The sequence below is a fragment of the Bubalus bubalis genome, chromosome 1, assembly GCF_019923935.1.
Source record: "Bubalus bubalis isolate 160015118507 breed Murrah chromosome 1, NDDB_SH_1, whole genome shotgun sequence".
NCBI classification, from domain to species: domain Eukaryota; kingdom Metazoa; phylum Chordata; class Mammalia; order Artiodactyla; family Bovidae; genus Bubalus; species Bubalus bubalis.
The window spans coordinates 186,368,785-186,393,744 of record NC_059157.1 but is presented as its reverse complement, the minus strand read 5'-3'; the positions used below and the strand labels follow the sequence as shown (position 1 = coordinate 186,393,744).

General features: G+C 45.4%; 1 protein-coding gene across 2 annotated transcripts in view; it reads right to left on the bottom strand.

Moving 5' to 3' along the window:
- Positions 1-10,080, bottom strand: part of FAM3B (FAM3 metabolism regulating signaling molecule B) — a 71,452-nt gene extending 61,372 nt beyond the window's left edge. Inside the window, exons 1-2 of one of the 2 annotated variants that reach the window (XM_006076942.3) lie at positions 9,050-10,080; positions 3,563-3,706 (exon numbers count right to left, since the gene is read on the bottom strand). In XM_006076942.3, coding sequence (XP_006077004.1) covers positions 3,563-3,706; positions 9,050-9,068 — 163 coding nt within the window. In that variant the 5' untranslated portion in view covers positions 9,069-10,080. The remainder of the gene's footprint in view (positions 1-3,562; positions 3,707-9,049) is intronic. The other variant, XM_006076941.3, reaches the window with a different exon arrangement.
- Between the last annotated feature and the right edge of the window lie 14,880 nt (positions 10,081-24,960).

Here is a 24,960-nt window from a genome sequence, read left to right as displayed (position 1 = left end):
AAGATCCAAGCATTTCATTGGGTTCCTCATTGCCGCCATAATGGTCATTATTGCCATCACCACCACAGTGGCAGTGGCGGGAGTAGCTCTCCATCAGACGGTACAAACCACCACTTTTGTGCAGGAGTGGCATAAAAATGCCAGTTCCGCTTGGGGAGCCCAAACTCATATAGATGAGGAGATTAACAACAGGTTGGTGGATGTAGAAAGGAACCTACATCCTGCAGTGCTACTCTTAGGGGAAGAAGTGCAAAATCTTAAATTACAAATGCATTTAAAGTGTGACTGGAACATTACTACTTTCTGTGTGACCCCCCCAGGAATATAAGCAATCTGAACATACCTGGGAAAATATTAGACAACACTTGCAGGGCTATATGGCTGACAACCTTACTCTAGATATTAAACAAGCAAAAATCATTGGCATGCAGCATGCTTCTCTTAGACTACTACCAGGAACAGATACAATTCAAGGAATAGCAGAGGGCCTTAAATCATTGATTCCTCTTGAGTGGATCAGAGGTATCAGAGGTGGTCTCATTAAAACATTACACGTGCTTTGTTGTTTCACTATAATCCTCTGTTTAGTCTTCAGAGGCACATGAAAGTCCTCTGAAAACTAATGAAGAAAGAAGTCGTGAGATCAACATAACTTCTGCTACAAAAACAAAAAGGGGGAAATGCAGGGGTTAATAGTCAGCCACCTGTCACTCGGGCTAAGTCATGAGAAGAACACCATGGGAAAAGAATAAAAGTGAGATAGAGCAATTAAGTATAATCTAAAGAAAACGTACATCGGGCTGATTAGTTGGGCTTGTCATGCCTTGCTGAGCTAAGGAGGAACATGGTGTGGACCTTGGAATTCCGGGTCAGCGCAAGTTCAGAACACTGCTTGCGGAAATACTGATGGTTCTTCCGATGTTCCTGTGAAGATTGCTGACCCTGGCTATGTGATAAGGTACTAGGAGGTAACATAAAAACACAGAGAAGAGCACTAACTCTGGGACTTGACTAGGGACATGGGAACCTTATGTTATCTAAAAACCAGATACTTCTGCATACTAAGAGCTCAAAAAAAGTGATGTGGAATTGGTCAGCAGGGCCCTTGATCCTAGAGGTCATGAGTCCCCTGGTCCCATCTTTAAAGCTTTAATTCTGTCTCTAGTTTCCTTTTTCCAAACTGTGTGTTAACCACTTTTTATCCCTACGTGCTGCACTGGCTGCAGCAGGGGGAGGCAGGGAGGCCAGAGGATGAAAACCTGCCGTCCAGGCAGATTCCAACCACTGCCCAGGTTCCTGAGCAGGAGGAGACTGGCTCTAGAAAATGAGCCAAGTCAGCGGGACTTGCCCGTGCATGCAAAATCACACGGATATGGTGGGGAGGCTACACCCAATCTACTGACAGATGGTGTGAACCCAGGGAGAGCTGGATTTACAAAGGGAAGGGTCAACTTCGTGGAATTCCAAAGCCATGATCAAGGGCCTCCACAGCTATGTCAAGAAATGGGCCATTTTAAGAGAATAGGTAATGAAGTGGGAAAAGCCAACCCAGGATGAAGGGGTGGCAGCCCACGGTGGTGGATGCAGATGGTCTCACTCCAGGGCCTTGGCCATAGGGTTTCAGTGCTCAGAGCCCCAGTTTCAAGGCTCGTTTTGCTCAGTGCCCGACACTGACCTCACACCTCCACGTGATCTTCCTTTGCTGCTGATTCTGGGTGGGTGTGTCACTCACGGTGGCCCGTAGCCTCGGGGACTGAGGAATGTAGGTCAAACTCTGTGCGGAGCCCAAAGTAACAGAGGATTCCAGGGCCCTGAGGCCTGCAGGAGTTGTGCTCTGTCTTTGAACCTGGTCCTGAGGCCAGGAAAGCATCCTCTACCCGCCTGTCTGCCAGGCACAGAGGGGCTCTGAAGGTGGCACCTGGCCAGGGGGCACCTGGCCCTGGGGAGCATCATTCCCCCAGCCACACTGTGGATAACAGCCCAGACTAAGTGTGGCCGCAAAGCCAGCCTGACCCCATGGATGTTGCTGTCCCCTTTTTATCTTTTATCCATGTAAGAAATGGTATATTTCCTGCCACATCAGTAAACAAGGATGTTACAGTCATCAGCGATTACAGCTCTCCTACGAGAGCCGGTGAGCCCTGAGGGAACTCAGGAAGGAAAGAACACCTGCCATCTAGCAGCCATCAGAATGAAGCCACTTCCTACGGTGAGCTCTGAGGAACTCAGGACACAAAACAGGATACTGGCCCCAGAGAGCTGAGATGCACATGAATGATTTCAGTGCACCTAGATTCTTGCATCTTCCCATACATAGAAGAGTGCTAAATTCCTTAACTTGGGATATCTGGTTCTCTTTCATTAACCATCATCTTTTGATGTTCAGACTACCTGCCTTTTGTTGCAAAACTTCTATATATACTGACTCCTCCCCTTGCCTCCTCAGAGTTTCTCTCTCAGAGCTACTTGAGATGCTGTCTCCTGGACCTGAAGTCCTAAAATTTCCCACCAAATAAAACATAACTCTCAACTTTTAGGTTGTGAGTATTTTTTAAGTCAACACATGTGAGCATTAGACTACGAATCACAAGATACAATCTCCACACTCTGGGTCCACCAGACTCCTGAGCAGTCATGAGTTCCCCCAGAGCTGAGGCTCCAAGCCAGTAGGATCCAAGACACAGCTGCTGGCTTTCAGCACCACCTTCGGTTCCCAATAACTCGACGTGCTTTGTCACGAGGGAGGGTGACAGGGCCTCCCCTTTCCCCTGGTGGGAATCAGAAACCACATGAACTAGCCCGCATAAGAAGATCAGGTTAGAGGCAGCTCCTGGAGGCAAGCCCTCACCCAGAACAGACTTCCCATTTTGTGTAAAATCGGAGAAAACAAGAAAGTCAGCCTTTTGAAAGCAGATCCATTCCCTGAACACTCAGGGTCTCCCCCAGGGTACTGGCCTCATCCATAATCCACATGCAGTAAAATCCATCTGATTACAAGCAAATTCACTGTGAAAGATCCTACTTAAAATAAAAACACTTCAGTCATAGTCAGTACATAAAAAGTTCTTGTTTTTTTTTTTTTTTCTGGCCACAAAAGGTAATCAAGTTTGAAAAGGAATGGTTTTTTATAACATTTTAAAATCATTACCTGGCTCTTTATATGTGTGAAAATTAATTTTGTATCATTTATTTCTGTTAAAAATATATCAGCTACCTGTTTACAATGAGATTGTGGAAAAAGGTACAGATGATGACTTCAGGGTCTCACACATTTTCCAATGTAACTTTTAGTGGATATTTTGTAATTTCACTTCATCCCCAATTCCAGTGTGAATTTTTAATGCATCCCACATATAAAGCTTGTTTTCCTAACATCATGGCTTGCTTGGGGTCTCATGGGGTGTGAGCAGGGCAATGGAGTGGGAACTATGGGAGAGGATTCTTCCTCTTCCTCCTCCTCCTCCTCTTTTTCATCAACATAAATGGAAGTAGAGACCACAGCCCAGTCTCACCGCTGCAGCAGGGCTGCAAGTCCTTGCCTTGACCCCACCGTGGTACCCACCTTTGAGGACAGGCCTCTTGCCAATGCTCTGGATGCTATAGACGGCGCTGGACAGGTGCACGTCTGGGATGAGTTCTGCCAGCAGGTACCCGGAGTACCAGGCACACAGGGAGGCGAAGATGAAGAACACTGCCTTCAGGGTGCCTGTGGACAGACAGATGACAAGATGCATGTGGGTGCCCCCACCTGCTCTCCTGAACCCATCCAGGCCTTCCTGATGGCACCCCTGAGTCTTAGCAGAATGCCCCATGGGGAATTCCTCAGGACGGTGGGCTGGCGAGGGCCTGGGGCCACTCAGTGGAGCCCATCGGCTTCTGAGCACAGCTGCTGAGGGGAACAGGATCAGGAGACGTGAGCGGGTGACAGGAGTGGGATGTGAAGGCGGTTGGGCTGAGGTTCCCATCTGCTGCTGTGCTGGGTCTCAGAGCTTCCTCACGGGCTCACATCAAGGGCTCATCAGGCGGCCCTGACGCCTGGCCTAAGGACAGACGAGGCCCTTCCCTCCACAGCCCATGGGACTTAGGAAGCTCCTGGAAGCAAACAGAAACCCAGAGGGTGGCGGAGGCACTGTGGTGTGTTTACCGTGTCACCAGTGCTGAGGGTGGTACCTGGTACCCGTGAGCACGCAGTCACCCCTGTGACACTGGAAATGGTCCCCAGATTGTCAGTATCCTCAGACAAGGCTGGAGGGACACTCACAGTTCCTGGCGAAGAATGTTGTTGAGTTCTGCTGCAGGCCACAGGTGCAAGGCTTTGCACAGATCACACGGAAGTGGAAGCAGAACCCTGAATCAAGGTCACCTCTGAAGCTGACTGAGCCCCTTTGTAACCATTGCCATAAGCCCCCTGATCATTGCTAACCAGCTTCCTGACTCCCAGTTAGACAAAATGCCCACTCCAGTAAACACACTGTGCTGTGCTTAGTTGCTCAGTCATGTCTTACTCTTTTCGACCATGCAGACTGTAGCCCGCCAGGCTCCTCTGTCCATGGGGATTCTCTAGGCAAGAATACTGGAGTGGGTTGCCATGCCCTTCTCCAGGGGATCTTACCAACCCAGGGATGGAACCTGTGTCTCCTGCATTGCAGGAAGATTCTTTACCACTGCACTACCTGGGAAGCCCTGCATTTGGCTGGTCCTCCTGATTTGTATCCTAAAGGATAAAACTGTAATCGCAAATATAGTGGTACTTGCAGTGTTTCTGTGAATCGTTCCAGCAAATTACAGAACCCCTCCCCCTACCCCCACCCAGGAGTTGTGGGAACCCTGCTTTGTAGCCGGCTGCTCAGAAGTGTGGGTGGCCCCTGAGCCTGTGGCTGGCATCTGAAGACAGGGCAGCTTGCAGAGGGCACTGCCCTTAACGCCTGGGCTCTGGCACCTCCTGTGGGTGGTGGGTGTCAGAGGTGAACTGAATGGCTGGACACCTAGTCCGTGTCAGAGGGCTGGTGACTCCCCACCCAGAGCCCTGAGCAGAGATCAGTGGGTATTCCCCAGCCCCCTTTCCAACTCTCCAGAACCCAGCCCTGGGTATCCTCTTTCTCTGGCCATGATGAAATGCAAACTTCTGTCAGTCTGGCCGTGTTGAGCCCCGGATCTCAGCTCCCTCTTCCTTCCTAGTACCTAGGGATTCCCTTCTCCCCCGCCCCTCCCCCGCCAACCTGTACTAACATGGGGTAGGTTATATCCATCATTGTTGCAGGTGCTTGTGGGGGGTGTCTGGTTAGCTTAGGTAATCACCTGGTGAAACAGGGCCCCTCTGCCTCACCTGGATCATTTAGTCTTTTTTCAAGTGCATAATTTCAACATCAAGTCCCTCTTTTTTCCAACCATGCAGTTTCTGAGAAGGTTAGAGCATAATGCAGAGAAGGCTTCCTGCTGGAAAATGACTGAGACAGTGTGGTCATTGCAGTCCCTGGCATAGGGACATCTCCAAGCTGGAAAAACCAGCCACAGAAAACTCAGTGAGAGGCCAGGGGAAGCCGGCACGCTGTCCCGGAAACCCCTTTGTCTGTTCTGAGCTCCAGCCGCCTGACCCGCTGCCGTGCTGCCCTCTCCATCTGCACCCTGGGGGTGAGTTTGTCCCTCTGCCCCCACGGTGCCCACCTCCAGACCCCTGGCCATCTGTTCCTTCAATGGCCCCTGTGCGGATCTGTGGCCTCCTGGGTGTGGCCTGCGCATCCACCCTCAGGTCAGCCCATCATCGCTGCCCACCACGTCTCCCCTCCAGGTCTGTGCTGCACACCTGGGATGGTGCGAGGGTCACAGGGTGTTTCAAACAGGCCGCTGGATGCACCCTGAGTGAACCGTGTGATGCGACTGCTGGAAACATGGATTTGGTGTCAACAGAGTCTCAGGTTCAAAAACAATAGTTCACTGTGTTCCATGTGTCAATTCACAAACAAGTGTTGTACTTGAAGAAAACTGGCAAAGCGGAGGTTATTCAGATCTTCTCAATGTCACACGTGAGATCTTTGAGCGAAGGGTTGCTGTTTGGTTTGGAGGAGACTGAAAGGGAGTGGGGTGCCACCTCTCTGATGCCTTCTCACTCTGAAGGGAGGCATGGTTTTGTCCTCAGGTGAACAAGGACAAACCGGTGGCAGTGACAGGGAAGATAATGAAGAGAGAATAAAAGCCCAGACATCCTCACGTGGAGAATCATGAACTTGGAACTCCGGGGGAGGGGTGCAGCTGCTGACCCCCAGGCCAGATTTCCCACAATGGCTGGGAGGAGCCAGGATCTGCAGCCAGATCCCTCCTGGGGAGGGAGGGCAGACCCACAGCACGCATTGGGACCAGTTTACGGTAAGATGAGGCACGGGCAGGTGGTGGAGCTAGCACCTGGGGCCACGGTGGGGAGCATGGCTGAGGATTCCTCTTGGGAAAGGTGGGGGCTTAAGACCAGCCCCGGTGCGGGGGGCAGGGAGGGGGAGGTCTACCCCAGCAGGAGAGTTCTAGCACCTTCAGACGTGGAGGAGGAGACAGAGGAAGTACACAGAGTCCAGGAACTTCTGTGATTCTGTGACCAGGATCTGGCCTTTCCTCAAAAAGCAATAAAGTTGTCATCAGCCCACAGACATGTCCTGAGCACTTCCACCAGCAGTCACCCGTGAGCATTAGAGCAAAGGCCATCCTGGGCACAGGTAGGAAGTTGGAACTTCCTCCTCAGAGACCCTCTGTTAGGGCACATGTGTGCATGCCCTACCCTCGCCGCTCCCCCTCAGATTCTCGGGTGTTTCAGGCTGGCACTGACCACTTAGGCTGGAGGACAAAGCCAGTGCACACTAAGGCAGGATACTGGTGAGGAGGGTCTCAGGATCCCCCTGCCCATCCAATCCCGAACCCACAAGAGCACACTCCTTCCACATCAAGTGGACGAGGATGCTGTTTGTCACTGGCAGCCTCCCCACAGGGACCCACATCCCCTGGACCCGGGAGCAGCCACACCTGCACTTCTTGTCCTTGAGAGGCTGGGGGTGCTGAGGGGCGGGTGAACCAGACTTGGATTTCGCAGCTTTGAGGCTCCAGGCCCTGCTAGCCCCAGTGGCCACAACTGCACAGTCCTGTCGATGAGGCTTTTTGGCAGTAGGGCTGGGAAGTGTCACACCTGAGCATCTCGGCAGGTTTGCAAGGTAACCCACTTTTCAGAGTTCACACGCCAGCGCCCTTACTTTTAAGGAATTAGGATGACTGCTCCAGGTGGCTGCCCTCTCCTTCAGTCTGAGTGTCCTTCCTAGGTCCTTCCTAGAGCCCTACCCAGGGCGAATCTGGGGCTTGACTGAAGTGTCTAGGGAAATGCTACTTCCACACATTGCCAGATCCTTAGCTCACAAAATCAAAAGTGGCATAGCCTTGACCTTTTGTGAGTATTCTCTCTGGCAGCCACACCCAGATAAATGCAAACTCGGTGTGACCTCAAAGCTTGACATGAAAGGACCACATAGCTCACAAATGAATCACAAGGACTCCGTGTGAAAAAATAGTAGGTGGGGGGAAAAGCAATCTAATAATATTCAATTATTTTCCACCAAGTCAGCAGCAAAATCATACGATAAGTATATACCAAATAATATGTTGTGCTCAGATGCTCGGTCGTGTCCCAATTTTTGTGACCCCATGGACTGTAGCCCACCAAGCTCCTCTGTCCATGGAATTCTTCTGGCAAGAATGCTAGACTGGGGTCCATTTCCTCCTCCCGGGGAATCTTCCTGACCTAGGGATTGAACCCGCGCCTCTTTTGTATCTGGCATTGACAGCCAGATTCTTTACCACTAGCGCCACCTGGAAAGCCCAAGTATATAATGTAGAAATAATGAAAAAAATTCTTCCAAAATAGCTGTAATAAAAGTCGGTGCCCCAAGAGATATATTTTCTCCCAAGCAAAGAGGTGCATCTCCTCACATTTATCCAGCAAGCCATGCAAGTTAACCAAGGCAGTACTGTTCGTAGGAAAATGGTTTTGTAGAAAGCACGGATATTTTACACAAATACAATAAAAATCTTAAAACTGGGCTTTCCTACATGTTGGGCATGGAGCAGAAAGGCAGTGAGTGGGACTCTCTGCAGTGTGGTCACACAACCATAAGCCTCTCAGGGAGGAAGGAGATCGCCTGCCACCCAGGGATGGAGGGCTGACCTCTAGAGAGTCCAGGAGAACGCTTTTGATCTTTTCATTTCTTCCCACTATGTTGACATGCTCTGGGAGGAATCTAGATTCCTCAGATTATGGAAGAAACAGCAAAATCGATTAGAAAGGGAATGTGTGGCAGGAACCAGAGGTTCACATGGACCCCAGAGTGCCACTGTTGGGAAAACGAGTGCTAGGAGATGAAATAGTGTCTTTCCTACTTTTTTCCCCAAACCTTCTGCAGGCTCAAGTAGTTTGGAGGTGAGGAGTGGGGAGTAGGGAGTCTTATAAAAAGATGCTACCGGAACTGTCATAAAAGGGACAATGGGGCCTTCCTTGTTAATGAGCCCCCACTTCCCAGCCACCCGCAGACACGTGACTTAAAACAGTCTCAGTTTCTGCACTTTTCATAATTCCCTGGGTTCGTCAGGTGGACCTGTGGCTCAGGATCCCTGGCTTCAGCCGGAGGGACCCCAAGTGCAGTTCACAACGGCCTCTGACCGGCACGGGAGGACTCCTCCCCGCTCAGGAGCGAGGGGGCACTTGAGCACCTCCCGCCTAAGGGCTCACTGGGTTCCGCTCCAGCTGCGCTCAGCCACCGCCTGCTTTCCAGGCGGTTCCCCCCTTTTCTCCGCCCTGCACGCCGCTAGGGCGGTGGGGACAGGCGGGAGGGCGGATGAAACCTCAGCCCACTCGCGCCGTGGCTGGATTCGCTTCGCGCATCCCTGATCCCTGAAGAGAAGACCCTCCTCGTGCCGCCCCCACCTCTGGCTCCGCGTGGCAGGTCCCAGGAAGGGCGAGGGGGCGACTCTCCAGTGCCGGGGCCCCCCTTCCCGCCTCCCTCCAGTGGGGGATTGCACTCACCGGCAGCCACGGGGCGCATTTTCCAGGTGCGGTTCGGGCCCTTCTGACCCTTGGCCGCAGCTCCGGGCGACCGAGAGAGCTTCTCGAGGGCTGGACTGACCACTGGGCGACACGCCCTGGGCGGCAGGCCGGCGGCAAGGAGGGCGGGCAGATGCGTGTGCTGGTGTGCCAGGCAGGTACGGGCGGGGCAGGTGAGCGCGGCAGGTGCGCTGGCGGCGCCCTGGAGCTCCGGGTCAGCAGCCCAGGCTGACTAGGGGATCAGAGAGAACCAGAGGGTTTTGCTTTGAAGGGAGGACGCCCTCCCTTTATGGTTGGCAGCTCTAGACCCCAATTAATGTCTCTCAAGGTCAAGAGACTGCCAAGATAGCCATATTCTGAGTCTTTAAGACGTTCCATCCGAATCCAGGTTCGAAGTCCAGGTCACCACGGCCACTGTTCTAAGGCTCTTCGCTTCCTCCAGAAGTTTCTGCCCACTGCTGTTTGCACAGCCCAGCCTCCTGCCTCTTGCTTCCTCCTTGACTCCGGCAGTTGATCGTGGAAAACAGAACAATGTCCCAGGCCCCGTGGTCAGGGTGGCAGGGCTGCAGGTCCTTGAATTTCCAGGAGGCCAGGCATGCTTGAGTGGGAGGCCAGCAGATGTTGGAAGTGAGCTTCCCAGAAGACGCGCCATCTCCAAAGAGAAAGAGCTGCTTCTCACCCACAGATGGCTTGCACTCCAGATATCCATCAGGTTGTACGGGCTTTTGAAAGTCTTGGTGGACTCAGACTCCCAAGGGCAAGTTAAAGCTCCAAGGGCAGTTGGTCACTTTTGCGGAAAAAAGAGTTCCCAAGAGGCAGGGAGCACCACCCTCTGGATCTATTGGCTCCTGAAGTTCTCCTCCCCTAAGAAAGCCCAGAAGATTCCAAAGTACCCTGGATGGTGGTGGGGGGCCAAGGAAGCTTGGCTGTGACCCACCCAGAAGACAGGGGTCTCTATTCCTTCTCTAACTCCTTCTCTGGGACTCCAGCTTCCCTGGTAGTTCAGCTGGAAAAGAATCCATTTGCAATGCAGGAGACCCCAGATCAATTCCTGGGTCTGGAAGAGCCACTGGAGAAGGAATAGGCTACCCACTCCAGTATTCTGGCCTGGAGAGGTCCATGGACAGAGGAGCCTGGTGGGCTACAGAGGCAATCTGACACAACTGAGCGACTTTAACTCACTTCACCCCTGGACTCCAGAAGGGTAACTGGCTTGAGCATGGCACATTTCAGTCTGGATGCTTTTCTGAGCTGCTCTATAGTGCTACTCAGAAGTCATTTCCCAACTATTCCTAACAACTACACTAAACACTGTGAATCAGCTCATTTAAGGGAGTGTGGGTTTCATCTCATCTTTGTCTTGAGCTCACCTCATTTCAGAGATGGAGCTTTTATCTCTGAGTTTGCTTTCATTTTAAAAAAAAGTGGTCAGAAGTGCTCTTAACATAAAATTTATCACTTTTTACCAAATTAAAATAAATGTACACTTTTAAGCGTACAGTTCAGTGATGTTAAGACTAGTCACATTTTTGTGCAATGGAGCTCTAGAACATTTTTATCTTGCAAAACTACAACTTTGTTCCTATTAATCAACTTCCCATCCCTTCCCCACTAGCACCTGGTAACCAGCATTCTGTTTTCAGACTTTGAGTACTTCGGATATCTCAGGTAATTGGAATCATACAGTGTCTGTCTTATTATGACCAGCTTATTTCCCTTAGGATAATGAACCTGAGGTTTATCTGTGTTGTAGTATGAGACAGGATTTCAGTCCTTTTTAAGACCAAATACTATTATCATATGTGAAACAGATCGCCAGTCCAGGTTCGATGCATGAGACAGGGTGCTCAGGGCTGGTGCACTGGGATGACCCAGGGGATGGGATGCGGAGGGAGGTGGGAGGGGGGTTCAGGATGGGGAACACATGTACACCCATAGCTGATTCATGTCAATGTATAGCTTTGTCAATATTCATGTTAAGTAATTAGCCTCCAATTAAAATAAAAAATTTAAAAAAAGACCAAATACTATTCCATTATATGTATAGGCTACATTGTCTTTATCTATTCGTTCCTTGATGAACACTTGGGTTGTTTCCACCTCTAGGCTAGTGTGAATGATGCTGCTATGAACATAGGTGTGCAAATATCTTTTCAATTCTCTTGGGTATGTACCAGAAGTGGGATTGTTGGATCATATGGTAATTCTATTTTAATTCTTTTGAGGAACTACCATACTGTTTTCCACAGAGGCTGCACCATTTTACAGGCCTAATAAGTCCATTTTACAAGTGTTCCAATTTCTCTGCATGCTCACCAACATATTATTTTTATTTTATAGTAGTCATCCTGAAGGATGTGAGGTGATAGCTCATTGTAGTTGGATTTCCATGTCTCTAATGTATCAGTATTGTTGATCATCTTTTCATATGCTTGTTGGTTATCTGTATTTTATCTCTGGAGAAATGTCGATTCAGGTCGTTTGCCTATTAATAAATCTGGTTGGTTTTGTTGTTGTTGAGTTGTAGGAGTTCTTTAAATATTCTGGACATTAACTCATGATCAGATATATGGTTGACAAATATTTCCCCCAATTCATAGTTTTAACTGCGAGGATTGTGCCCTTTGATGGGCAGAAGTCTTGTTTGATGTAGTTTTTATTTGGCTCATCTACTTTTCCTTTTGTTGCCTGTGTTTTTGGTGTCATACCCAATATATTATGATCAAATCCAGTGTCAGGAAACTTTCCTCCTATGTTTTCTTCTAAGAATTTTACAGTTTTAGGTCTTGAATCCACTTGAAGTTAATTTCCTTGTACATGGTTTTAGGTAAGGGTCTGATTTAATTCTTTTGCATGTGGACATTCAGTTTTTCCCAACTCCATTTGTTGAAAAGACTTCCTAGTCTGTCATTATGCCAGTACCACACTTTTTGGATGACTGCTGCTTTATAATAAGTTTTGAAATCAGGAAGTGTGAGCCCTCCAACTTTATTCTTCTTTTTCAAGGTTATTTTAATTGTTCAGAATCCCCTCAAATTCCATATGATCCCAAGAATGGATTTTTCTATTTCTGCAAAAAAGCAGAAATATTTTGATAGGAATTGCATTGAATCTGTAGATTGCTTTTGTGTAGTATAGGTGACTTGTGTGTGTATGTGTGTGTGTGTGTGTTAATTGCTAAGTTGTGTCTGACTCTTTGAGACCCTATTGTAGCCTGCCAGACTCCCCTGTCCATGGAAATCTCCAGGCAAGAATTCTGGAGTGGGTTGCTATTTCCTTCTCCAAAGGATCTTCCCAACTCAGGGATCAAACCTGGGTCTCCTCAATTGCAGGAAGATTCTTTACCATCTGAGCCATCAGGGAAGCCCATGGGTAGCTAACAATATTAAACTTTCAGATCTATGAACACTGGGTGTCTTTTCATTTCTTTGTGTCTTCTATAGTTTCTTTCATAGTCTTGTACTTTTCAGTGTAGTTAGGTTACGCTTTGCTTTCAGTTTGCTGTAATCACCGTACTCCAGACCCCACTCCCGATTCTCACACTGTCTATGAGAAACTTCCTCAAGTTCTCCTTAGCAACACAACATAGGTTCCATGTCTGGGGAGCCGTACTAAGGAATTTTCTTTAAAGAAGAAATGCCATGTACACACAACACTGAAAAAGGTAATGAAATCTATGGGAGTGACAAATGACGGAGTTATTGTTCAAATAAATTACTGTGTCACCACTTGTAACGCTATGAAGGAATTTAAAATGATTGCTGTTAGGAGCATTCATTACTTGTAATACACACGAAACATGTACGTGAAATACATGTTAAATGCCAAAGCAGGAACAAACAGTGGACACTGGTACATATAAAAAAAACTGGAAACACATCAAAGTGAAAACTGTTTCATTTCCTGGAGCAGACTGGAGTGGGTAGCCATTCCCTTCTCCAGGGGATCTTCCCGACTCAGGGATGGAACCCAGGTCTCCTACATTGTAGGCAGATTCTTTACTGTCTGAGCCACCTGGGAAGCTGGTATAAGGCCACATTACTTTTAAAATTTTGAAAATAAATGTGCACTGAAAACTCCTATAACCTCTGCTTCATCCCCCCTCCATACCTCATGCTTCCCTGGGCCACCAGCTCATTCTCAAAACTCTCCTCTCACAGCCCCTCCCCACCCAGCAAGTCTGTTTCATAGGAGTCCCCTCTCCTTCACAGGTACTTCCCCCCAAGTCCAGAGTTCCCTTCTCAGAGACCACCACTGTCCCAAGCATTTCCTGTAGCCTTCAGAGCTATCTCACCCAAGCCCACATATGAATCCCTCATCCTTTCTATACACATGCTATAATTTTGTACATGGTATTTCATGACCTACCTTTTATGTTATAATATCTCAGAGAGCATCATATACACAAGCGCACACAGAATTGGCCTGTTATAGTGGATTCCTGTATTCTTTTCTACCGTTGGATTCTTTTGTTATTTTATTTTTTTCTATTCTTTTTATTGTTTGATGAACCGTCTTTTATTGTTGGATTGTAGATCTTTTAACCATATTTTTTTATTGTTGGGTGATCCTTTTCTTTTTTTAAAAAAACTTTTTTGGCTGCCCTGGATCTCCATTGCTTAGCTTGGGCTTTCTCTAGTTGCGGTGATCAGGGGCTACTCTTTGCTGTGAGGCATGGGCTTCTCATTGCAGTGGATTCTCTTGTTGCGGAGCACTGGCTGGAGGTACACAGGCTTCAGTAGTTGTGGCTCCTGGGCCCTAAACTCAGTAGTTTGGCGCACGGGCTTAGTTGCTCCATGGTGTGCGGGATCACCCAGGAGGAGAGATTGAACCTGTGTCCCCTGCATTGGCAGGCAGATTCTTATCCACTGTACTACCAAGGAAGTCCTCTATTCTTTAAATAGGCTACGGAAGGGCATTTTGGTTTTTTTTCCCAGGCTTTTCTACTATGACCAATGCTGCAGGAAACACCTTTATGCATCTGTCTTGGCATACATATAGGGGTGGATTTAAAGTAAATTCCTAGAAGTGAATTAGTGAACCAAAGGGTATGTGAATTCTGAATTTTACCAGATACTTCCCACAGCTCAACAGAGAAGTTATACCTATTTACAGGCCAGCCAGCAGCATATGAGAATCCCAATTTTTCATATCCGTCCTGACATTATCCAACTTTTTGATCTATACAGCGTCTTGTTGAAAAAACTTAGTATTGTTCTAATTGATTCTCTCATTAAAGTGATGGCCTTGGCATACTTCCATAGGTTTAAAAGCCGTTTGTGATTGGTGCCTGTTTATTTTCCCAGGAAGTATCTAGTCATATACTTTGCACACTTTTCTATTTAGTTGTTAACTTTTTTTTTTTTATGATTATGTTAGGAGCTCTGAGAAGTAATTTGTGGGCTAGATAATACATGTATATAGTTCAATTTTATTAAAAAAATTTAAATTGTATTTATTTATTGGTTTTGGCTGTGCTGGGTGTTCAGTACTGCATATAGGCTTGCCTCCAGTTGCAGTGAGTGGGTGCTACTTTCTAGCTGCAGTGTGCAGGCTTCTCGTTGCAGTGGCTTCTCTTTGCAGAACACGGGCTTGGGCATACAGGTTTCGGTAGTTGCGGCACTCGGGCTCAGTGGTTGCGGCTCGCAGCCTCTAGAGCTCAGGTTCAGTAGTCTTGCCACAAGGGCTAAGCTGTCCTTCGGCATGTGTGATCTTAGTTCCCGGACCAGGGGTCAAACCTGTATTGGCAGGTGGATTCTCAACCACTGGACCACCAGGGAAGTTCCCATGGTTCAATTTTTAAAAGTATATTAAAAGGTTGATAGTAATAAATTGCCCCCTTACTCTTGCATCTTCTCTACCCAATAGAAAACCAATAGGTTTTTAGTAGGTTATTAATTTCTTGGGAATCCTTCCAGAATTTCTTTATACATATTCAACTAAATAAGAATATCCCAAAAGACTGTTCTATACATCAATGTCTCTTTTGCTGTCTCGTATCCAGGGTTATTGGACTCTGTGGGAGAGGGAGAGGGTGGGATGATTTGGGAGAATGGCATTGAAACATGTACAATATCATATATGAAACGAGACGCCAGTCCAGGTTCGATGCACGATACTGGATGCTTGGGGCTGGTGCACTGGGACGACCCAGAGGGATGGTACAGGAAGGGAGGAGGGAAGAGGGTCCAGGATGGGGAACATGTGTATACCTGTGGCAGATTCATGTTGATATATGGCAAAACCAATACAATATTGTAAAGTTAAAAAAATAAAATAAAATTAAATTTAAAAAATAAAAAAAAAAAAAAAAAAAAAGAATATCCCTACCCGCCAACACTTAAAGTAACATAGTCTCACTCTGACCCACCTCTTGCCTCTCAAGATATCTTGGAGAGCCTGCTGCTTGCGCACAGAGCTCTTCTTCGTCCTTCCACACCTGCAGAGCATCCTACAGCAAGGATGGACCACAGTTTACCAGCTCCCTAACACAGCTGTTTCTTTTCCACCTTCTTTTAGGACTAATACTCTGTAATGAAAACCTCTCACATAGAACAAGTTTGAAACAACTTGTTTCAAACAAGTGAAGAAAAGTAAATAAACTCCTAGAAGAACTGCTGAGCTTGTCTATCAGTAATCCTGAGATTCTGCCAGAACAGACCCGGATTGGAGGCTGTGTTCACTGACATGTTCCCCTTCCCCCCACCCCCTAGCAGTGTTCGTGCATGGCTCCCTTTAAGGGGTTTTCAAGGAAAATTTTTACTGCTCGATTTTCACCTTCACTTGCTTACTTTGAGAAAGCACTGCTGTTTGAGAAGGGACTTCCCTTAAAACACATTCTGATGTGAAGCAACTAAAATAGCAAGGGGGGAACACCTTCATTTATACATAGTGCAAAGCCCCCCCTTCCTACACAGAGGGACATCTACTGTACACATGGATATAGAATTATAAAGTATGTATTATAGTTTTTACAGTTTTATATTTATTAGTTCCTTATTGCAGGTAATAAAAAATTTTGTTCCCTGTTTGTTTTTACTTTGGATATCAAATTTTTCTCTTTTGTCAGCTAAAACATGTTTGATTTTTCTTTTCATAGTTTTGTTTAGTTTAGAAAGACCTTTTTCTCCCTCCCTTTCCCCTATATTTTCTTATTTTTAAATCAAAATATTTGATTCCTCTATACTAAGTTTTGATGGAAATTCAAACTGCAGCTGCTCAGCCAGTTGCTCACTGTTTGTTGAATGGTAACCTTCCTTCATTGATTTGAAATGTCTCTTCCTCATATTAAGTGCCATGTGTGATAATCTTGTACATATCTGGACTTTGTTCTGTTTATTTCTGCCTTATTTCCTTCCGCTTAGGTATTTTCTAGTGTTTTGTGCATGTTCACTTTCCACGTGAACTTAAAAAATTTGTTTTTAATTTATTTTATATTGGAGTATAGTTGATTAACAATGAATGTTATATTAATTTCTGCTGTACAGCAAAGTGATTCAGTTTTACATATGTATCTCATCTTTTTCAAATTCTTTCCCCATGTACTTATTGCAGAGTATTGAGCAGAGTTCCCTGTGCTATATAGTAGGTCCTTGTTGGTTATCTATTCTATATACAGCAGTGTACATATCAACCCCAGAGTCTCAATCTATCTGCACCCTTCTTCGTCCCTGGTAACTGTAAGTTCATTCTCTAAGTCTGTGAGCTTTTTCTGTTTTGCGTTAATAAATAAGGTCATGTTTACTTTCCCCATGAACTTTGGGTTCAGCTGACGGTTCGTGAACCGTTACTACCCTCCAGCCACGAAGCCTGCACTCTGTTTTGGACGTTTTACTGAGAAATCTTTTTCAAACAGCACAATAGCCTAAAGGGGAGATACCGGAACCATTTTACGGATGGTGAAGTAAAACATCAGATGTCACGAAGTTCATCAGTTAGTGATCGAAGTTTCTCCAGGATTGAAAGTGGCTCCACACATCCTTCCTCTGTAAGTTCATCTGCTTATTTAGCACATCAATTAAGACAACTCCAGGGCCTCCTAATAATTCTATTTTAATAACTATGATCCCTAAGTTCTATCTACTTGTATCTATGAACATCCTTGCTTCCGAAGTTTAATTCTCCATCTCAAAAATTCGCAGCACACAAAATGCTAAGACTTCAAAAAATTCTGTAACATAATGACATTTAACTTCTTTACAACTAAGTCAATTCTGATTTTTCTCGTTTATTGTACAGTTGCTGCTGCTGCTGCTGCTGCTAAGTCGCTTCAGTCGTGTCTGACTCTGTGCGACCCCATAGACGGCAGCCCACCTGGCTCCCCCGTCCCTGGGATTCTCCAGGCAAGAACATTGGAGTGGGTTGCCATTTCCTTCTCCATTGTACAGCTGGATGTATTGAAATGCCCCGAAATTTCTGAAAACTAACTTCCCTTCTTCTGCAGCTGAGAGATCTTATCACTGTGTCTCTCCAAAATTGCTCACCCTTTCTCTATTTGTTCTCTGTGTAGCTTTTTCTGACTTTCCCTCCAGTTCACTAATTATATGCTCAGCTCTATCGAACCTGCTGTTAAACCTATTCGTTGTTTGTTGTTGTTGTTCTCTCTGTGTGTGTGTGTGTGTATGTATATTATTTCCAGAAATTCTAAAGGGTTCTTTCTCAAAGCAGTCCTCTCTAGGACTCTTCTTCACTCTTCACCCCTCTATACCTGTTCAAATTCTCTTCCTTGTTTGGGGGGGCTATATACTGTCTGTCTCCTTCAGCAGGATATAAGCTCCACCAAGGCAGGACCTTCTTGTAAGCATCTCTAGGACACTAGCACCTGGAACAGAGCCTGACATGAAGGGGTTTCTCCATGAGTTTCTGGTGAACACCTGAGTACATGGATAAGGTGCGAACCAGTGATCCCACGGGAAGAGACAGCAAGTCAGGAGTGGGTGGCACCCTGCTACAGGAGCTGGGTTATGAGGCTGGCCTGAGTGAGAGGCAAGAGGCTGGCTCAAGGGGCAGAACCCAGGAAACAAGAGGATCCACAGGATCCTGGGAGGGAATGATCAGAGACAGAGAAGGAAGCATCCAATCAATGGTAATAAAGACCATCATCACCAGCCTGTTTCCTTCTGACCACACAGATTACAAATGAAGGACATTTGGAGCAGAGGATATTTGCAACCACATCTTCATGTCCTGGGATCAAAACATCCTAGATGTCTTTTTTTTTTTCAATTAACACGAAAATTTTACAGTGGTTTTAGGTTCACAGCACAATTGAGAAGAAGACACAGAAACTGACAATATATCCTGTCGCCCACTCACGGATAGCCTGCCCCGTTATCAACGTCCCCCCCAGAGGGTATATTTGTTAGAACTGATGAACCAACACATCATTACAATGAACTGACACATGAAAGACACCAAAAGCCCACTGTTTACATTAGGCCTTTTTCTCAGTTGTGCAGGCACTGAGGGTTTGCACAAATGGACAATGGCATCTATTCAGCTTTATGGCCTCATACACAGTAATTTCACTGCCTTAAACCCCTCTGCCCTGCCTGGTCAGCCTACCACTCCACCCCAACCACCCATCTTTTTATTGTCTCTGCAGTTTTGCCTTTTCCGGAATGTTATGTAGTTGGAACCAGACAGTGTATAGTCTTCTCAGATTGGCTTCTTTTTTTTTTAACTTAGTAATAGACATTTAAGGTTTCTCCCTATCTTTTATGACTTAATAGCCCACTTCCTTTAAGCACTGAAATGTTCTATTATCTAAATGTACTAGTTTCTTTATCCATTCATGTACATAGGACATCTGTTACTTCCAAGTTTGAGCAATTATTAATAAAGCTGCTGCAAGTGAAGAGGAAGTAAAGAGCCTCTTGATGAGGGTGAAAAAGCTGGCTTAAAAACTCAACATTCAAAAAACTAAGATCATGGCACCCAGTCTCATCACTTCATGGCAAATAAAAGGGAAAAAGTGGAAACAGTGACAGATTTTATTTTCTTGGGCTCCAAAATCATTCTGGATGGTGACTGCAACCATGAAATCAAAAGACACTTGCTCCTTGGAAGGAGAGCTATGACCAATCTAGACAGCATGTTAAAAAAACAGAGATATCACTTTGCTGACAAAGGTCTGTGTGGTCAAAGCTATGGTTTTTCCAGTAGTCATGTATGGATGTGAGAGTTGGACCATGCAATGTTGAAGATTTTGGTTATTCTAATAAGTGTGTTTTGGTATCTCATTTTTGTTTTGATTTGTATTTCCCTGATGACATATGATATGAAGCATCTTTTCTTATGTGTATTTGCCACCTGTATGTCTTCTTTGGTGAGGTGTCAAGGTATTTAATCTTTTTTAACAGGTTGTTTTCTTGTTAAGTTTTACAATTTTTATTTATTTAGTTTTATTTCTTTTTGGCTGTGCTGGATCTTCATCATTGCTCATGGCTTTCTCTAGTTGTGGTGAGCAGAGGCTACTACTCATTTCTGTGCACAAGCTTATCATTGTGGTGACTTCTCTTGTGGCCCGAGGGCTTAGTTGCTCCACAGCATGCGGAATCCTCCCAGACCAGGGATGACACCGATGTCCTCTGCATTGGCAGGCAAATTCCTATGCATCGTACCACCAGGGAAGTCCTTGTTTTTAAGTTTTAAGAGTTCTTTGTATATTTTGGATAGCAGACCTTCATCAGATTGCTAAAGGTCTGTGGCTTATCATAATTTTCTAGACTTTGTCTTTTGCAGGGTAGAGTATTTAATGAAGTCTGCTGCTGCTGCTGCTAAGTCACTTCAGTCGTGTCCAACTCTGTGCGACTCCATAGATGGCAGCCCACCAGGCTCCCCCGTCCCTGGGATTCTCCAGGCAAGAACACTGGAGTGGGTTGCCATTTCCTTCTCCAATGCATGAAAGAGAAAAGTGAAAGTGAAGTCGTTCAGTGATGTCTGACTCTTAGCGACCCCAAGGACTACAGCCTACTAGGCTCCTCTGCCCATGGGATTTTCCAGGCAAGAGTACTGGAGTGGGGTGCCATTGCCTTCTCCAGTGAAGTCTAGGTCTTCAATAAAATTAAAACTTCAAGAAAATTAGAGATACCAAGGGAAGATTTCATGCAAAGATGGGCTCAATAAACAACAGAAATGGTATGGACTTAACAGAAGCAGAAGATATTAAGAAGAAGGGAAAAGAATACACAGAAGAACTGTACAAAAAAGATCTTCATGACCCAGATAATCACGATGGTGTGATCACTCACCTAGAGCCAGACATCCTGGAATGTGAAATCAAGTGGGCCTTAGAAAGCATCACTATGAGCAAAGCTAGTGGAGGTGATGGAATTCCAGTGGAGCTATTTCAAATCCTGAAAGATGATGCTGTGAAAGTGCTGCACTCAATATGCCAGCAAATTTGGAAAACTCAGCAGTGGCCACAGGACTGGAAAAGGTCAGTTTTCATTCCAATCCCAAAGAAAGGCAATGCCAAAGAATGCTCAAACTACCGCACAATTGCACTCATCTCACATGCTAGTAAAGTAATGCTCAAAATTCTCCAAGCCAGGCTTCAGCAGTACACGAACCATGAACTTTCAGGTGTTTAAGCTGGTTTTAGAAAAGGCAGAAGAACCAGAGATCAAATTTCCAACATCCTCTGGATTATCGAAAAAGCAAGAGAGTTCCAGAAAAACATCTATTTCTGCCTTATTGATTATGCCAAAGCCTTTGACTGTGTGGATCACAATAAACTGTGGAAAATTGTGAAAGAGATGGGAATATCAGACCACCTGACCTGTGTCTTGAGAAACCTGTATGTAGGTCAGGAAGCAACAGTTAGAACTGGACATGGAACAACAGACTGGTTGCAAATAGGAAAAGGAGTATATCAAGGCTGTCACTCTGCTTATTTAACTTATATACAGAGTACATCATGAGAAATGCTGGGCTGGAAGCAGCACAAGCTAGAATCAAGATTGCCAGGAGAAATATCAATAACCTCAGATATGCAGATGACACCACCCTTATGGCAGAAACTGAAGAGGAACTAAAAAACCTCTTGATGAAGGTGAAAGAGGAGAGTGAAAAAGTTGGCTTAAAGCTCAGCATTCAGAAAACTAAGATCATGGCATCCGGTCCCATCACTTCATTGCAAATAGATGGGGAAACACTAGAAACAGTTTCAGACTATTTTTGGGGGCTCCAAAATCACTGCAGATGGTGATTGCATCCATGAAATTAAAAGATGCTTACTCCTTGGAAGGAAAGTTATGACCAACCTAGATAGCATATTCAAAAGCAGAGACATTACTTTGCCAACAAAGGTCCATCTAGTCAAGGCTATGGTTTTTCCAGTGGTCATGTATGGATGTGAGAGTTGGACTGTCAAGAAAGCTGAGCACTGAAGAATTGATGCTTTTGAACTGTGGTGTTGGAGAAGACTCTTGAGAGTCCCTTGGACTGCAAGGAGATCCAACCAGTCCATCCTAAAGGAGATCAGTCCTGGGTGTTCATTGGAAGGACTGATGCTGAAGCTGAAACTCCCATACTTTGGCCACCTGATGTGAAGAGTTGACTCATTGGAAAAGACTCTGATGCTGGGAAGGATTGAGGGTGGGAGGAGAAGGGGACGACAGAGGATGAGATGGCTGGATGGCATCACCAACTTGATGGGCATGAGTTTGGGTAAACTCCAGGAGTTGGTGATGGACAGGGAGGCCTGGCGTGCTGTCATTCATGGGGTTGCAAAGAGTCAGACACCACTGAGTGAGTGAACTGAACTGAGGTCATCAATGATTTCTTTCACGGAAGGTGCCTTGGCATTGCATCAAAAAAGGCATCACCATACCCATGGCCATGTAGGGCTTCTGCTATGTTATCTTCTATGAGTTTTATAATTTTGAATTAATTTTTGTAAAGGGTGTAAGGTCTGTTTTAATGTGTATGTTCAGTTGTTGCAGCACTATTTGTTGAAGAGACCATCTTTGTCCCATTGTATTACCTTTGCTCCTTTGTCAAAGATCAGCTAACTATAATTCAGTTCAGTTCAGTTCAGTCGCTCAGTCGTGTCCGACTCTTCGCAACCCCATGAATCACAGCACTCCAGGCCTCCCTGTCCATCAACAACTCCTGGAGTTCACTCAAACTCACGTCCATTGAGTCGGTGATGCCTTCCAGCCATCTCATCCTCTGTCGTCCCCTTGTCCTCCTGCCTCCAATCCCTCCCAGCATCAGGGTCTTTTCCAGTGAATCAACTCTTCATATGAGGTGGCCAAAATATTGGAGTTTCAGCTTCAGCATCAGTCCTTCCAATGAACACCCAGGACTGATCTCCTTTAGGATGGACTGGTTGGATCTCCTTGCAGTCCAAGGGACTCGCAAGAGTTTTCTCCAACACCATAGTTGAAAAGTATAACTATACTTGAAAAGTGAAAGTGAAAGTGAAGTCGCGTCAGACTCTTTGCGACCCCATGGACTGTAGCCTACCAGGCTCCTCCCTCCATGGGATTCTCCAGGCAAGAGTACTGGAGTGGGTTGCCATTTCCTTCTCCAGGGGATCTTCCCAACCCAGGGATTGAACCCGGGTCTCCCGCATTGCGGGCAGACACTTTAACCTCTGAGCCACCAGGGAAGCCCTAACTATACTTAGGTAGATCTATATCTGAGCTGTGTATTCTGTTCCATTGATGTATTTGCTTTTTCTTTCACCCAATATCACACTGCTGTGGTTGCTGTAGCTTTATAGTAAGTATATAAGTTGGGTAGTCACAGTCTTCTGAATTTGTTCTTCTCCTTCAAAGTTGTGTTGGCTATCTTAGGTCTTTTGCCTCTATGAATAAACTTTAGAATCAGTTTGCCAAAGTCCATAACATAAGAGTTTTGATTGAGATGGCATAGAATCTACAGATCAAGTTGGGAAGAACTGACATCTTGACAATACTGAGTCTGTCTATAAGCATAGAATATCTCTCCATTTATTTCATTTTTATTTGATTTCATTATCAAAGTTCTGTAGTTTCCTCATATAGATTTTGCAGACATTTTGTTAGATCTATATGTATTTAATTTTGGGGGGTGCTAATTAAATGGTATTGTGTTCTTAATTTCAAATTCTACTTGTTCATTGCTGGTGTATAAAAAAAGTGATAGACTTTAATGTCAAGTTAATAAATTTTGTATCCTGCAACCTTGCTCTAATCACTTAGTTCCAGGATCCTGCAACCTTGTTCTAATCACTTAGTTCCAGGAGTTTTTTGTTGATTGCTTAGATTTTCCTGTACAGATGATCATGTCGTCTGTGAACAGACAGTTTTATTCCTTCCTCCCCAATCTGTGTACCTGTTATTTCTTTTTCTTATTAGTCTTATTGAATAGATATAATGTTCAGTACCAGAGTCATGAGAGAGGACATCCTAGATTGTACCTGACATCAGTGGGAAAGCCCTGAGATTCTCACCACTAAGTATGATGCTAGCTGTCGGTTTTTTGGTAGACATTCTTTATCAAGTTGATGCAGTTCCTCTCTACTTCTAGTTTCCTGAGAGTTTTAACCAAGAACTCTGTGCTGTGATTATGTTGGGATTTTGTCAAATGCATCTATTAATATGATCATGTGATTTGTCTTTTTAGCCTGTTCATGTAATGGATTGCATTAATGGATTTTTGAATACTGATTCAGTCCTGCATAGCTAAGATAAAGCCTGCTTGGCTGTGGTGTGTCATTCATTTCATATGTTGTTGATTTGATTTGCTAATATTTTGTTGAAAAATTTTACATGTATATGAGAAGTATTGGTCTACAGTTTTCTTGTAATGTCCCTGTCTGGTTTTGGTAATAGGGTAATAACAGCCTCCCAGAATGAGTTAGGAAGTATTGCCTCTGTTTTTACCTTCTGAAAGAGATTATAGAGAACTGTTACAATTTCCTCCTTAAATGTCAGAATTTCATCTGGTGAATTGACTGGTGAATTCAGGCCTGGTGCTTTCTGTTTTAGAAGGTTATTAATTATCGATTCAATTTCTTTAATTAATGTAGGCCTATTCAAGTTGTCTATTTCTACTGGTGTGAGTTTTGGCAAATTGTGTCTGTTGCAGGGGAAAGGAAAAAGAGGAATGAGTTTTCCTGAGAACAAAGGAGATAAAAAGAACAGTGAGCAGGCCTGAACATTCCTAGTTTCTTTTACTTTAACTGCTCCTAACTCTATATGTTTGTAACTAAGTTTGCTTTTCTGCCCCCTAACTCTGCAGGAGCTACATTTTGCACCTATTATCCTTTGCTTACCCTTACAACACCCTCTTAACCTTATGGTTCCTCTTTTTTATAAAACATATCAGAAAGAAGGCCACAGAGCCACTGAGCTGCCAGACTCAATTACTGGGTTACTGATGCCCGCCTGTGACTGTCTTTGAACAAGTTTGTAACACTTTATTCCTCATCTCTGACCCCTGACTTCGAATTCTCATCTTATACGAGCATTAGTGGTAAAGAACCCACCTGCTGATTCAGGAGACGTAAGGGACACGGATTTGATCCCTGGGTTGGGAAGATCCCCTGGTGAAGGAAAAGGCAACCCTCTCCAGTATTCTTGCCTGGGAATTCATGAAGAGAGGAGCCAATCCATGGGGTCAAAAAGAGTCAGACACGACTGAGTGACTGAACAACAACAATAACAATGGCTTGAATCTCTGTTGAGATACAATTTATTGGTGACCAAATGATGGGCCCTTTCAAAATTAGAGAAACTAACAAACAAGTTTCTAGAGCACAAACCAAAAAGCCACTGACAACTCCAGGATCCCTAGGAATTGTGGGATTTTGTCACAAAAGGATACCAAATTTGGGGTTAACTGCAAAGCCATTAGACCATACTTTGAAAGGTGCAGATTCTGAACTTTTGGTTTGGATG